This window comes from Schistocerca gregaria, chromosome 6 (assembly GCF_023897955.1).
Source record: "Schistocerca gregaria isolate iqSchGreg1 chromosome 6, iqSchGreg1.2, whole genome shotgun sequence".
Classification (NCBI taxonomy): domain Eukaryota; kingdom Metazoa; phylum Arthropoda; class Insecta; order Orthoptera; family Acrididae; genus Schistocerca; species Schistocerca gregaria.
In genome coordinates, this window is record NC_064925.1 from 46,402,132 (window position 1) to 46,418,396 (window position 16,265).

Below are 16,265 nucleotides of genomic sequence, written 5' to 3' on the forward strand. Positions count from 1 at the left end.
ACTGCCTCTCATGAATACATGGAGTGTTCAAGTGCTAGGGGGTATATCTCCAGTCTTGCGTGTGGAGGTAGCAGTTCAGAGTGCCAACTTGGGCCCTTAATGTTTACAAATAAGTCACTGCATGTGGGGGTGGAAAGTACGGCTTTACATCACAGTGCTAAATCATTACTTTGACCTTTTCATTTAATACATCCCCACAGCAGCCAAAATAAAGGTTCTAAAGCATTCTTTGAGCATTGCTTTGAGCTGACTGAAGCTACCAGTCTCACTCTCGGAGTTTTGGAAACATCCCTCCAATATTGTTGCCTGCGTCAAGATGATCGAAAAGGCATGGGAAGGGGTTACCATGAGAACTCTCAATTCTGCTTGGAAGAAGCTTTGGCCAGAGTGCATTGTCGAATGTGATAGACATTTGAGTCACTGCCTGTGGACAATGAGATTGTGTCTTTGACCAAGAGCATGGGACTAGAAGTGGATAACAATGATATCTATGAGCTTGTGGAAGATCACAGCCAAGAAATAACCACTGAAGAGCTTATGGAGTTTCAGTATGTTTCAAAGCAGGAAGTTGTGGAGACGAGTTGTTCAGAAGAAGAAGAGAAGGAGGAGGAGGAGGAGGAGGAGAAGGCAAAGCAACAATCTTCTCGCACAATAAGAGAAATGCTGAAAGCATGGAAATCGGTTGCATCATACAGTGGAAACTATCACCCCAATAAAGCAGTGGCTACAAATGCTACAAATTTATCTGACACTAATTTTGTGTTACATTTTTGCCATGTGTTGCAGCATCAGCAGAAACCAATGACTATAGATAGCTTCCTAGTAAAAATGAATTAGTTATGTATCACGAATAATAAAGTACATAATACTGTATGTATAATTTTCTTTGAATACATGACATGGATATGATAAAACTTTTAGTGCTTTTTCTGCATGGAACACATTACCATATTTTCCATTAATTTATATGGATAAATTACTTCACTTAACAAATGTTTCACACTAATAGTAAGATTCTGGAACAAATTATGCTTACTACGCAAGGTTTCACTCTATTTATTGACTATGGACAATCTACTATTGCCTCTTGTTTGTGTAATTTACACTCATCACAGTTCTTGTCAGTATACTGATGTGTATTATTACAAGTGTGAGTTTGCTATGCAGAAGCCGATCATCATTGTCAGAAAAGACTGGGAAAATAAATGTACAAATGTTAATAAACTTCGAAATCTAATTAGTTGGTACTGTGAAACATTATTTAAAATTTACTCATAGCATTTAGTGACTATTAACAGGATGCTGAGAGGAGACAATGTCTTACAGGGCAACCGTTCACTCAGATCAGTAAACTTGCAAATGCGTTTGTGTGTGTGTGTGTGTGTGTGTGTGTGTGTGTGTGTGTGTGTGTGAGAGAGAGAGAGAGAGAGAGAGAGAGAGAGAGAGAGAGAGAGAGAGAGACTTCCGGGGAGGGGGGGGGGTTGCACTTCCAATTAAGCAAGTGAGTAATGGGAAGCAGGTTATTCATTACCTCAGCATGATTAAACATGGATTTGGAGCTGAAAGTGGGGTCTTCTGTGACAGACTTCTGCATAAGCAAGATTTTTTGAAGGAAAGAAGACAGATGTTAAGCATCCCACTGAAGGTAATGTCATTACAGTCAACCCTCAAGTTCAGATGGGGAAGTTACCCAGTCATGTCCTTTCCAAAGAAACCATCCAGGCACTTAAATGATTTAGAGAAACCACAGAAAATATAAATATGGAGGTGTTAGTTTAGGAGCATCACATTTCGTCAAAGGCAAACAAAGCTTCTTGAGATATCGGTGGCAGAGTAGGTCAAACAAAGCAAAGTTTGAGTGCTATAAGAGGCTCACAAGGTTGTTAGACCATAATGACTGGTTCTTACTCAAGTAGAGGTACTCTTAGGCATGAATAAGACATAAGTAGAGCAAACAGCTGCCTCAGATGCTATTCATAATATTGTTCTAGCTACTAGAGATTGTGAACCTCCTCTCACCTGTTCATTAAATGATAATTACTCCTCTGCTTGTCAATTGTGGATTGTTTCACCCTTAGCATTATCTGATAATCAACTGGATGGTGTTCCTTTAGGTTCATTGACATATCAATAATTATTTAGCACATATTTTACCAAAAGTTAGCACTGAATTACCAAGCGGGAAAGCGCCGGTAGACAGGCACAATAAAATAACACACACACAAAATTTCTAGCTTTCGCAACCGACGGTTGCTTCTTCAGGAAAGAGGGAAGGAGAGGGAAAGGCGAAAGGATGTGGGTTTTAAGGGAGAGGGTAAGGAGTCATTCCAATCCCGGGAGCAGAAAGACTTACCCTAGGGGGAAAAAAGGATAGGTGTACACTCACGCACACACATATATCCCGGGAGCAGAAAGACTTACCCTAGGGGGAAGAAAGGATAGGTGTACACTCGCGCACACATATATATATGTGTGTGTGTGTGCGCGCGAGTGTACACCTGTCCTTTCTGCCCCCTAGGGTAAGTCTTTTGCTCCCGGGATTGGAATGACTCCTTACCCTCTCCCTTAAAACCCACATCCTTTCGTCTTTCCCTGTCCTTCCCTCTTTCCTGATGAAGCAGCCGCCGGTTGCGAAAGCTCGAAATTCTGTGTGTGTGTTTGTGTGTTTTATTTATTGTGCCTATCTACCGGCACTTTCCCGCTATATCTATATATCACACAATTTGAATAAAACTTCAATTTTCATGAATGGTTCAATCTTGGATGACATTCCTTACATGCACATTGTTATTCTATATTCTTCCAACATTTAACCATACAGTTCACTAAACTACTTTGCTACCTTTTGAATACTTCAACCAGGTGTTCATGACTGACCACATCTGCAGATTCCTCTTCAACTAATGTTGTGCTGGCATCCACTCAAAAGCAAGCAATTGTCAAATTTAATGTTGAGCCCAGAAACTTGTAACCCTGTGTTGTTGCACATAACAGAAGTTATATCTGTTCTTGTATTGATTGAGATGCATGAACTGTGATCTCCCAAGGGCAACAGTCATTCACAGAAATGGGATGCATTAAATTACTGTCAGTGAGCAAAATAATTTTGCTAAATGAGCAGATGCCATTCTTTATGGTCAAGGTTTGGATGGAAAGACCAGAGTGGAGACAGAGAGTGATGGAAATCATGGAGGTTTGTGTGGAGTATGTGTGGCAGCCAGAGGAACCAAATTTCAATAGTAAGTCCACTGGGAAGGATATCAAGTGCAAGGCAAGATTTTAGGACAAGTTAGACTGAATTTTTTCGGAAGGGTGAAGGTCAATTTAATGGTCTACATAGAATGTGCAAGGATTCATGCTTGGACTTATGCAAGACAGAACTGTGGGATACGAGAAACCAAAAATTAGAAAGGAATGACGTAAACAGTATTAAGAAAGTGACTGCTGCACTGTTAAGCAGAGAAATTGTTAATAAGGAGAAGGATTCAGTTTAGAAGAGATATGGGATTTTGTTTAAAGATGAGCCCTTGAAAAGTTGAAAATGCAGTCATAAATAACAGTTTAGAAACTAGATTTACTAGGATACAAAATGAGGCAAAAAGAATATAAAATGAGAGAGCAATAATGGGAAGTTTAATTCTTATTTTAAATTATGCAAAATGGGATAATAAATATGGTGTGGATAGGTGTAGTAATAATGTTACAACTATGATTATTACTACAACAAATTTAGTTACTGCAAACTATCACTTACGAGATTAGAGGTCAATTTCACAGACTCCTACCTTTAGTATACTGCTTGAAGTGTACTGGAATTGTTTCAAAGTATCCTTTTGCTGAGTGGAATTTTTCAGGAATAATGTTGCTCAAAAAAATAACACACACATTCAAGCCAGTCAACTGCTTCAAACGATTAAAAGCTGGCAATATGGTTTTTGACATATCACGCAATCTTTCGCATTTATCGAGGACCTGCAAACAGTTTATTAAAAAAAGTAAATCTAACAGATGTCTATATTACAACATCATAAAATACTATATTATTAACTAGAAACACAGGATGAGATCATGGAGACAAATATATAAAAATGTGTGTAAATGTGTGTTTTGGAATTGAAACACACACACACACACACACACACACACACACACACACACACAGAGACAGAGACAGAGACAGAGAGAGAGAGAGAGAGAGAGTGTTTTTGCTCCTAGTGCTGCAACCCACAATGGGAGTGGGTGGTTTGGAGCAGGAAGTGGACGGTTGTGGAGATGTAGTAACAGCAGAGGGAGGAGAATGATGACAGACGGTATTTGTATGGAATATGGAAGGGCAAAGGCTTGGTCCTACACAGGAAAACAAGGGGCAGGGTGGTGGGCTTTTTGGAGAAACACTAGAAATAATAAAACTTGATAGTTAAGCCATTGGAGGGGACATGAAGCCATTGCTCAGTTAACACCAATGACGAGCCTGTTTCCCTTCCACACCATGAATAGGCTGGCAAGTATACTGCAGCCTGTTGTCACCCAGTCAGTGCACAGTACTATGTGCTGGTGAACAATAGCTGCTTCTGTGTTCCTTTGTTCTTGCTGTGAAGCATAGTGTTTGTCAGCTGTTGCTGTGAAATAGTGTTATCATATTAGTGATGTTTTAGCAGTAGTGTGATATGTCTAGGTGAGGTCTGCCACAAAAGAGGTTGTCCAGGAACATGTTTGCCAGCTTCAGTGATATCGAAGGTTGGAACGGGAATTACAATCCACAGAGACAGCCATAAATTTATTTGTGCATGAGTGCTCTGAACTGGAATGCAACAGCAGGAGTATAATTTTAGATATATAGTGAGCTGTGGACAGATATTCATAAGTCTATAGTGTTGCAGATTGGAAAGGAGGAAGATGAGAACAACTAAGCATTACCAGGTCATACTCTCCTGGAAACCCTGGGCAAGAAAATAAGTTATGATAGATGGATTACCAAGATGAACACATTACAACAGGTTGCAATACTCAGGCATGTATAGCTATCATCACTGCAAGGAGTACCCTACAATAAACTAGCCTTCTGTTATACTCAAAGAACTGTTTATGGAAATAAGTCATCTCTTTGAAAATGTCTTCATGAGCTCTTTTACTGGTACAAATTGTTTTTGTATCTAAAGTTTATAATTGGGAGAAGTGATATAGTGGCCTGGAGATGCCATTATTTGCATGCTGTCAGAAGTTTTCATTTGACACCATCGTGTGACTTTACGAAATTTGGGTTAATGTGTGCCACATTGCCAAGGGGTAGGACAGACTGCACAGCCAAAATAACAATGAAAGCTTTGATAGCAAAGAATGACAGGATAGTTGTCTTTCATGCCAGCTCCACTTCATTCCGAACTGTTTATTGCTGTTTTGTTCCTGAAAGGAAGGTGATTATCACAAGGAAATGAATGCTCCAATTGTTTCCAATTTGCTGCTATAAAATATTTCCCCAAATCCTGGAATAGTAGTGGATAATGTTTCATACCACTCCATTGTGTTAGACAAAGCTCTGAAGATCAGAAAAAGAAAACAATGATAGCCAAGCTGGGTGAATAAGAAAGACAGGGCAAAATTTCATATTCTGAAAAGCTCACTGTTTTCCCTTAAGAATCTGCCAGTGTATCGCTCTCCTGCCATCTCACTTGGCCAGCTTCCTGCAATAATTTTGCTTCATAAACTCCCTCACTGTAGCCATGAAAATCTTTTAATATTTCCCAGCAGTTTTCTATTCCATAAGACACGGTGTGTGGTTCTTCAGATACTTTGGCAGTGGTATTTCTGAGTGCATCCATAGTCTGTTCTGCTCCACATCTCAGTTTCATAATGTTGTGGCCAACATTCAGCCACATCAATGAAATACCTGAAAGTCAACAGGATCAGCTGCAACATTTTTGGGTCCTGCTTTCTTTCAGCTCATATTTTTCTCCAAATGTTAGCAAGTGGGATACCCAGTGGGTTGAGATCTTGTGAGTTATGTTTAAAACCTACTCATAGGTAATGACAATCTTCTACATCATAGATTTCATATAAATGCAGCTGCCTCCAAAACCAGTGTCTCAACTTTTACAGCAAATTTTGTTTCCTTTATTAAAGATGAACTGTCATTTCTTTGAGTCATATTTCATGTTATTTTGCCCTCATTGGAAATACCTATGTCACTTAACTACAGTGTAGTGTCATACTTTGGTGTGTAGTCTCCAGAAGTGACAACAAGCTCATCAGGAAATTACACAACGATTTTTGCTTGGAATAAAAATGTGTAGTCTCTGATTATGGTCTTCAATAGAAGTCAGTGGAGGACCAAAATGATAAAACTTGTGCAGCCAGTACAGCTGCGTATGTGACTGGTCCGCAATGTAAATTACCGAGTTATTCCTCTTTGTTGAACCCAATGAATCAAGGTTTATGGCCACACCTCAAAACTTGTCTGGCATTTTGTGGAGGGATATACATATAAACAGATCATGAAATGGCACCAGATTTATAATTAAAAGATCATAATTTGATTCAGAAGTGCAAATGTGACAGCATGCATAACCCTAAGTGTACTTTTCTTTGCAAGTTATTTGTGTAAGCTTGTTCCACTGATGGACACTTCTTGGATGCCAATGGGTAATGATTGTCAAACAAAGAAAACTTCACGTATTTGACTGATTATGGAGAGTCACTGTGAAATGCCAATGATTGGCAAAGTGGTGGTCTTTTTTAAAGATCACATAACAGATCCCATACTCCACATAACAATGAATGTTATGATTTTCACACAGGATAGTCTTTCAAAACCAAATACTCTGTACCTACGATGAAGCCATGACAGCTCATATAAACACACTGTAAGCAACCGAAGACCTGCACCAAGGGTGTTTTACAATGTTTACTGCTTTGCTTAGCATCTTTCATACGTTTAAGTAATGTATACTTAACAAGTATGAAAACCAAAATTGTCGCTAAATATTTTGGGGCCAGAAAAGCGTCCACTATTTAAAGTTAAAGGGAGATTAAAAACTGCATGTTTGCATTTAATAGATCTTTAAAGATAGTCTTAATAAAATGGTGGTGCCTGCAAACTAACCAGTTGCCAATGCAAAGTAACATCGCACCACTATGTGGAGATAACTATGAGGGGACGCGGGAAGGGGGGTGAGGTGGGGGAGTGGGGTGGGGAGAGGACGGCCTTGTCTAGAAGTAGATAGTACTAAACAGGGTCATGAACAATATAGTTTCAATAGCTTGTGCACAGTGCAGAGACAGTTATACTTCACACAAATGCTCAAGGAATGCTGTTCTCCTTTCTACACAAATTCAATAGCATGTGGTTTTTGTCATGTGCACTTTTATCCTGGAATAAGTGTCATTAATATCTATGAACTCAGTGGCGCTCTCTCTCTCTCTCTCTCTCTCTCTCTCTCTCTCTCTCTCTCTCTCTCTCTCTCTCTCTCTCTCTCTCTCTCTAATCAGCTGCTTTGTTAAAATGTAGTACATTGTAGTTTGTACAGTACAAGCACCACATACTGGAGGAGCCTCCCACTGGAGTTTGAAGACAGGAGTTAATGGACAGGGTGCTGTTTCGTAGATCAGGACGACTTCATTCCATCGGAATGACCAGTATGATGTATGCCCAGACCAGATGGATGTCTTTAATGACTGCATCTTATTTTCCTCATCACTGCCTGCCACTCCTCCTCCCACAGTTTCATTGCTTTTCGGCTCCATCAGAAGATGACACCGTGCTGGAGAATAGTATATTGTCTCAAATTAAGCTCCCTGCAGGCCACCTTATCCACTACATCTGCTAGCTCATTTCCTCGAAATCCCGCATGCTCTGGTGCCCAGAATAATGATACATGTTTCTTCTAGGGTTGAAGGAGGGAGCAGTTTGTCCTGTACTATATGGATTGTTTTCTCTGCTGTCCTGCAATGCGTATAGGGCAGATCAGAGCAGATGAGAAACTTTATGCTTTGATGACATCTCATCTGCTCCAATGGCTTCAATATCACAGTGCTCCAATCTAAAAACAGGGAACTGCCCCTGGTTTCAAAGTAATTGTGCATACCACACCGAAAATGCGGATTTTTTTTTTAGGTACTTTAAAACAATGGACTTTCATTTCGAGTCCATTCATTTTTAAACATCAATTTAAAAATAACTTTGGGCCTCTTAAGTTAATGTCGGCTTTTATTGCAACCTTATCATAAATATCAGTATCTTCCACAACTATTTCTACAAGAAAAACCTTTGTACATATGGAGTACATATCCATAAGACTGTGTTATTCACTAACAGATCTTAGAAAGATTGTAAAAGTGTGTCACCAATAGGATGACCTGCCTCCAACAGGGGGTAGGAACACATTTTGTATTCTTGGTGCTCCCACAAGGAGTCACTGCCCAATCCATATATTTCAGAGTGATTCTACTGATAACCCATACATCATACATCCATAATTGAGGTGGGATTGAAGAATGGATCAATAAAACTAAAGTGGATACATTCAGTTTTCTGCCAAGTCCTGCAGCCATTACATTTTAAAAATATTAAGCATTTCAAGAAACCTTACTTTCAAAGGCCTCAAGTGTGGCAGCCAAGTAAGCTTTCTGTCAAAAATTATGGCCAGACACCAAAGAAAACCAGTGTACAAATAGTCAAGAAAGACATACATAGTTAGTTTTCTCAGTCAAAAATTTAAAACAAATTTTATATGCCCATTCTGCCTGACTTCTGATTGTCAGCTGCAGCTGGTGTGAGGTGCTTGCGAGAATAGCAGATGATCTACAAATAGAAAAGTTGTCCACACGGGGAGCACCGGGCTGGACCCATTAACTGTGGACATGTTACTGTTAATCATAATTCTAAACATTGTCACACTTAACACACACTTGAGGTACATTTTGTTCGAAAGATTATTTAAAACATCAGAGGAAAGGAGGGATTGTAGGAATACTGGTAGACTTCCCTGGACACCCCATTCTTGGAGCTGTCCATGGCTATTATGCCACCAAGTAGTATCATAAGCCTTATCAAGACTAAAAAGAATACCTAGTAAGTGATGCTGGTAAGTGGAAGCCTGTTGTACCGCCACCTCCAGCGGCATTATAGCATTACGTTATCAATGCTTGCTGAGTATCTTCTGAACCCGTACTGGAAATGACTAAGGAGCCACCTGCACTCCAAAATTCACCAGGGCAGTGGGTGAACATTGCTCCAAAGTTTTCTCTCAGAGTTAGTGAAGACAACATAGTGATATCTACTTGCACATGTAGGGTGCATCCCAGGTACTGAAGAGGAGATTAAAGTGGCTTCCCTCCAAGAGTCATAAAATTGTCCTATTTCTCTCATATGAAGCTAAAAAGGTTGGGGAGTATTTCTTTACTACTCCCTGTGGGTTGCTGCAATATGCTGTAGTCCAGCCTACCATGAGAAGATGATTTATCATGAGCCATAAATAATGCTGAATCCATTTCCCACATGGAGGAGGAACAGTACCTGCTTTTTCATTGGTGGAACCGAACACCTGTCTCACTGATAATTCTGTTGGTCTGGAAAATTGGATACTGACTTTCAGTGGTGGTAATTCTGGCAAAATACTTCAACACTGTGGACTCAGATGAGACTTAATCTGAAAGTGACTACCATCAATTTAACATATTTGATAGACAAACAAATCTGAGTGCAATGGGGTGAGCATACAGTGTGAACACGAACAGTGAATAAAAAGAATGATACAAAAGCATTTTATATGTGCTCTAGTCAAATGTAATGAAAAGGAACTAATGACCACTATATTTAATTGTTTATAGATAAGAAAAACAATAGTGAAAGAGATCATCAAATAAGTCTACAAAATAATTACTTACAATAATAAAACTGTTGCACTTCATTGCTGCCTTGAGATTTAAAGTAAAGTCCAAAATATTGTCACAAGATGCATATGGTTCATAGTTATTATCAACAGTCATATGATGTTCTGTAAGAGAAAAGACAATTGGTAGTTGATACGTAACTAAAAATTAACTTTTGCAAGTACCGTCAGTTAATAAATTTCGAAATACCTGCAACAGCATTCAGAATGCTCATGTAGAGTAATTTTGGCATATAACATTGGACACAATCAATGACAACATGTCTATATTTCAGCTTGTCGAGTATGTTTTGCAGTACAAATGACTTTCCTGTTCCAGAATGTCCATAAATAAATATGCTTTGGGGTAACTGATTTTTACACTGAAAATTAACACTGCATTTAAAAACATACTTACAGAAAAACATGTGCAATTATAGGTTTGTGTACATTTAATAAGGAAAATAACTTATATAGATGTAAAGACTGCAAATGAAAAGACAAAATAAATTTATCTCCTATGGCAGTTTGCTAATAGTGGACTAACCTGGCCTATGAGACCTAAAATTCTTCTAATTTCATCTTGTCTACAGAGTATATTCTTTGTTAACTCTTGTTCTACTTCACATTCACATTCTTCTGAAATATGCTGAAACTGTTCGCTTTCTTGTAGCATAACTAGTGGATCAACATGATAGGTACCCCCAAGTCCTTCTGGAAATGCTGCAAAATCATTTTCCCATTCTTCCTTGTCAAAGGTGGGACACAATGGGCCAACATCTTTTGCAACTTTTGCTTTGTTTTTCTTACTGCTTTTCTTAAATTGTGACTTCATCACATCCCTGAAAATTAACATACACATGGCAATAAAAACAGAAAATAAGTTTAGTTTTAGTGACAATAGTTAAAATAAATAGATCTCAAAACTATAATGAGAAAAGTTCTGGCAGAATGCAAATAACTTACTTTTTTTTTTCCTTATCACCTTTGTTAACACCCACGCGCACATGCACACCCACCACAACCACAACCACAACCACAACCACAACCACAACAATCACAACTACCAATCCCGACCAATGTGGCCACATGTGACTTGTGGGACCCTGTAATATGCTTAGAGTTCTGGACAGCATTTTGTGTGGACATTAACCCCAACCAACTGCCCACCAGAATAAGTGGCCATCACAATTAACCACACAGATGGAAGTTATCCTTGGAACAACACATCCTTCACTCCTGTAATCTTCCTAGTCTTAATGTCCATTAACCCACTATCCCCAAACCCTCTACCCAACAGTTTCCCACTTCTTCTGCCCTGACACCCTCTTCCAGTCCACATTCCCACGTCATCTTCACCGAGCAATGCATGTCATTCAGTCCAGTGTGCACAGGTTGAATGTCTAGCTCATATATCTACCACCCCTCTCACCTGCATTTCTATCCTGCACACCAGCTGTCTCCCTCCAAGCCTCTAACTATCTATACCCAATTCCTCCTGTACTCCAGATCACTCTTGCTCATCAAAGGTCCTTTTTCAAAAGATAGCAAAGCAATAAAGACCTCACAACTATATCAGTAACCAATCAGGCTGTCCATAAGCCAACACACTAAAAAGTTTTTAAGTATATTTGTCTAATTTAACAGACCAAAAGCTCTAACACATGAGATTTGTGGTGTTTCATAGTGGGTATATCTTGACATTCTAGGTTAATTCTGTTGCTACTATTATTCAATATCTCTCAGGAACGGAGGCAGAAGGTTGAAAAATACAGAAAGGGGGGAGGGAGGGAGGGAGGGAGGGAGGGAGGGAGGAGGAGGAGGAGGAGGAGGAGGATGACGACGACGTCATAAGGAGGAAATCTACTTTGGGTAACATTCTACTGCCATTGTAGCCTTGGTGTTGATTTGGTAATACAGAGGAATGAAGTGTTCTCTGGGTGCTTTTTGTGGCATAGTGTGTTTCTGAAAAGACAGAGACAGCTAACACGTTTCTGGACAGGAGGAATGGTGTGTACTGGCAGGGTATGAAGTTTTTGGGATGTTGGTGTTTCTGCTGCTCAGTTTTGTGTCACAAAAGTTTGACTGTCGTAGGTATAGACACCAAAGCAAACCATGTTTACTGAGACAGAACAGGGACAGAAATATGATAGGTATGCCTCTTGATGGCTTTCACATGCACAGAAATATGAAGATGTCATACATAATGAGGTGGAAATAAATGACAAGGAACATGGCTTAGAATGTGAAGCATGATATTTTGAATGCAACATCTGAGAATTATCTTCAATACGAATTATGAAAAATAAAATTTTGGCAACTGAAAAACCCCAGTCAACAGTATATCTAGTACATATGGTGAATTGCTAGTAACCTACTTATCCTGGCGGCAACATATGTGACCTGCACATGTGTTCCTTAAGTTTGATGTTTGTTGTTCCATGCATCCATAGTGCAATGGACATTAGATACATATGTAGACTCAAACTTTTTCTTCTCTAGTTGATCTATGAATAGCAGATGGAACGATGAAAAAGACTCCCAAATAGTGCGCGCACGCACTACTGCAGGAGAAAAACTGTGTCTGTAAGCTTAATATATTATCAGTCTTTGTCATTGTGCCCTTCTGTGATTCAACACCTCATCTATATGGAGATTAGCAATCCAATCCCTCCATCCAATTGTTATTCCAAGCTTTACAAATGGCTGACTAACTACGATCCATAAGCTCAAGGAGGAAAACTGCATGGTACAAACAGCTGATGAAGATCTTAGTTTTGAGAATACATCATATCATCATCTTAGAATGTTGTGCTTTTCATACTGACACATGGAGGATGCTTCAAAGGCAGTTCATCAAACCATACTTTTTTTCAATATCTGTAGGCCCCACTGCCAGTCAGTCACCAACTGTGGGAGAACTTTAAAACAAAATGCCAATCTGTTGGTTGAACATTCAGCCTTATTTACAGACATTTGGAATAGAATTCACAATGACAATGCCCCCACTAACATTTAGACTAGCCACCAACGGCACTTTAAGATAAATATGTCCACTGAAAGCTACTTTGATTTCCTGGTAGGCACATAATTTATCCCAGCACATCATCTTGTGGTTGTACTTTATATGGAACTTTAATCCTGACTGTCGATAGAATATGCCACTGCAAATAAGAGGCAGCTTGTATTTTCTATTTTTCTACTTGTTGTAGCTCCAGTACCTTTTGTAATAATGTGAGGTGCAATGCAAGGACTTACCCTGACAGCTAAGTAAGTGACAAATAATTACATGGCGACTACAACCCACTGGATTACCTATGAGGACTACCTAAAACAACTGGTTCATGCAAAGACACACTATCAACATGTCATGGAAGGATGTGAAACCATTGAACAAAATGCACCCTGTCTGAACCTTAGAACATTAATATGAAACAGAAGTTAACAGTGATTGTGTGTTAAGCCCAGCTGAGAGAAGAAAGAGCTAAAAACAGGGACTTTCTCTTGGAGGAAGGTCAATAAAATACACCATACAGATAATAGAGGTCCTGAACAGAAGATTAAATGTCCTTTGCCATATTGCTATGATAGATAAAAAGTAAAATGCGCTAGACAGCCCATATGTCAGTTGCTAAAACAGCTGATAACTCAGACATTATGTTAGGTTAGGTTAGTGTTGTTTAACGTCCCGTCAACAACGAGGTCATTAGAGACGGAGCGCAAGCTTGGGTAATGTGATGCGAATACATAGAAAGATAGGTCCCTTATCATTTAGCTACAAAATAGCAGGTCAGCAACTGGAAGCAGTTAATTCCATAAATTATCTGGGAGTACTCATTAGGAGTGATTTAAAATGGAATGATCATATAAAGATGATCGTCGGTAAAGCAGATGCCAGACTGAGATTCATTGGAAGAATCCTAAGGAAATGCAATCCGACAACAAAGGAAGTAGGTTACAGTACGCTTGTTCGCCCAGTGCTTGAATACTGCTCAGGAGTGTGGGATCCGCACCAGGTAGGGTTGATAGAAGAGATAGAGAAGATCCAACGGAGAGCAGCGCGCTTCATTACAGGATCATTTAGTAATTGCGAAAGCGTTACGGAGATGATAGATAAACTCCAGTGGAAGACTCTGCAGGAGAGACGCTCAGTAGCTCGGTACGGGCTTTTGTTAAAGTTTAGAGAACATACCTTCACCGAAGAGTCAAGCAGTATATTGCTCCCTCCTACGTATATCTCGCGAAGAGACCATGAGGATAAAATCAGAGAGATTAGAGCCCACACAGAAGCATACCGACAATCCTTCTTTCCACGTACAATACGAGACTGGAATAGAAGGGAGAACCGATAGAGGTACTCAGGGTACCCTCCGCCACACACCGTCAGGTGGCTTGCGGAGTATGGATGTAGATGTAGATGTAGATGTAGATGTAGATGGGGAAGGAAATCGGCCGTGCCCTTTCAAAGGAACCATCCCGGCATTTGCCTGAAGCGATTTAAGTAAATCACGGAAAACCCAAATCAGGATGGCTGGAGACGGGATTGAACCGTCGTCCTCCCGAATACGAGTCCAGTGTGCTAACCACTGCGCCACCTCGCTCGATATAACTCAGACAGAAAACATACATTGAAGATAGCAATGGGGCCCACAATGACCATCTGCTCCTGTCAGGCTAGAAATTGGAGAATGGAAATTGGTCAGAGAGAGCCATCGGTGGTTGGCCCACATAACAGGAGAGGGAGTGGAACTGTTAAAAAAAACTGTTTTAAATGAAATCAAGATACCTTTTTTGCTATCCTGACGAATGTGATGACACTGTGCATGCAACTGTTTATAAAAAATGCAGTTCGCTATCATAGGATGATGGTTAAAAATGTGGAGAGCACATCTATGCACAAAAATGTGTCACAGCACGGCTCGGTCCACTAAGGGACCAGGACACCGAGTGGTAAATATGAAGTGCGAGAAATGGAACGTTCTGTGGCGGTAAGGATAACATTTGTAAGGTATGCTACCTGGTCATCCCAACAGGTAAAATGTCATTCATTGAAAGTCCCCGGGGAGGCAGTTGGCCTTAGAAAGCTGCCTATTGGGTTTACACATAGGTGGGGTTGTTGTTGTGGTGTTCAGTCCTGAGACTGGTTTGATGCAGCTCTCCATGCTACTCTATCCTGTGCTAGCTTCTTCATCTCCCAGTACCTACTGCAACCCACATCCTTCTGAAACTGCTTAGTGTATTCATCTCTTTGTATCCCTCTGTGATTTTTACCCTCCACGCTGCCCTCCAATGCTAAATTTGTGATCCCCTGATGCCTCAGAACATGCCCTACCAAACGGTCCGTTCTTCTTGTCCACTTGTGCCACAAACTCCTCTTTTCCCCTATTCTATTCAATACCTCCTCATTAGTTACGTGATCTACCCATCTAATCTTCAGCATTCTTCTGTAGCACCACATTTCGAAAACTTCTATTCTTTTCTTGTCCAAACTATTTATCGTCCATGTTTCACTTCCAAACATGGCTACACTCCTTACAAATACTTTCAGAAACGACTTCCTCAAATTTAAATCTATACTCGATGTTAACAAATTTTTCTTCTTCAGAAATGCTTCCCTTGCCATTGTCAGTCTACATTTTATATCCTCTCTACTTCGGCCATCATCACTTATTTTGCTCCCCAAATAGCAAAACTCCTTTACTTCTTTAAGTGTCTCATTTCCTAATCTAATTCCCTCAGTATCACCCGACTTAATTTGATTACAATCCATTATCCTCGTTTTGCTTTTGTTGATGTTCATCTTACATCCTCCTTTTAAGACACTGTCCATTCCGTCAACTGCTCTTCCAAGTCCTTTGCTGTCTCTGACAATGACCTCAAAGTTTTTATTTCTTCTCCATGGATTTTAATTCCTACTCCAAATTTTTCTTTTATTTCCTTCACTGCTTGATCAATATACAGATTGAATAACATCAGGAAGAGGCTACAACCCTGTCTCACTCCCTTCCCAACCACTGCTTCCCTTTCATACCCCTCGACTCTTGTAACTGCCATCTGGTTTCTGTACAAATTGTAAATAGCCTTTCGATCCCTGTATCTTACCCCTGCCACCTTTTGAATTTGAAAGAGAATATTCCAGTCAACATTTTCAAAAGCTTTCTCTGAGTCTACAAATGCTAGAAATGTAGGTTTGCCTTTCCTTAATCTTTCTTCTAAGATAAGTCGTAGGGTCAGTATTGCCTCACGTGTTCCAACATTTCTACGGAATCCAAATTGATCTTTCCCGAGGATGGATTCTACTAGTTTTTACATCCGTCTGTAAAGAATTTGCTTTAGTATTTTGCTGCTGTGACTTATTAAACTGATAGTTCGTTAATTTTCACATCTGTCAACACCTGC

General features: G+C 39.8%; 1 protein-coding gene across 1 annotated transcript in view; it reads right to left on the bottom strand.

Annotated features, from left to right (window-relative positions):
* The window catches only part of LOC126278371 (origin recognition complex subunit 5-like), a 135,562-nt gene that overhangs the window by 65,343 nt on the left and 53,954 nt on the right, over positions 1-16,265 (bottom strand). Inside the window, exons 2-5 of the mRNA XM_049978443.1 lie at positions 10,414-10,708; positions 10,078-10,249; positions 9,883-9,992; positions 3,786-3,972 (exon numbers count right to left, since the gene is read on the bottom strand). Coding sequence (XP_049834400.1) covers positions 3,786-3,972; positions 9,883-9,992; positions 10,078-10,249; positions 10,414-10,708 — 764 coding nt within the window. The remainder of the gene's footprint in view (positions 1-3,785; positions 3,973-9,882; positions 9,993-10,077; positions 10,250-10,413; positions 10,709-16,265) is intronic.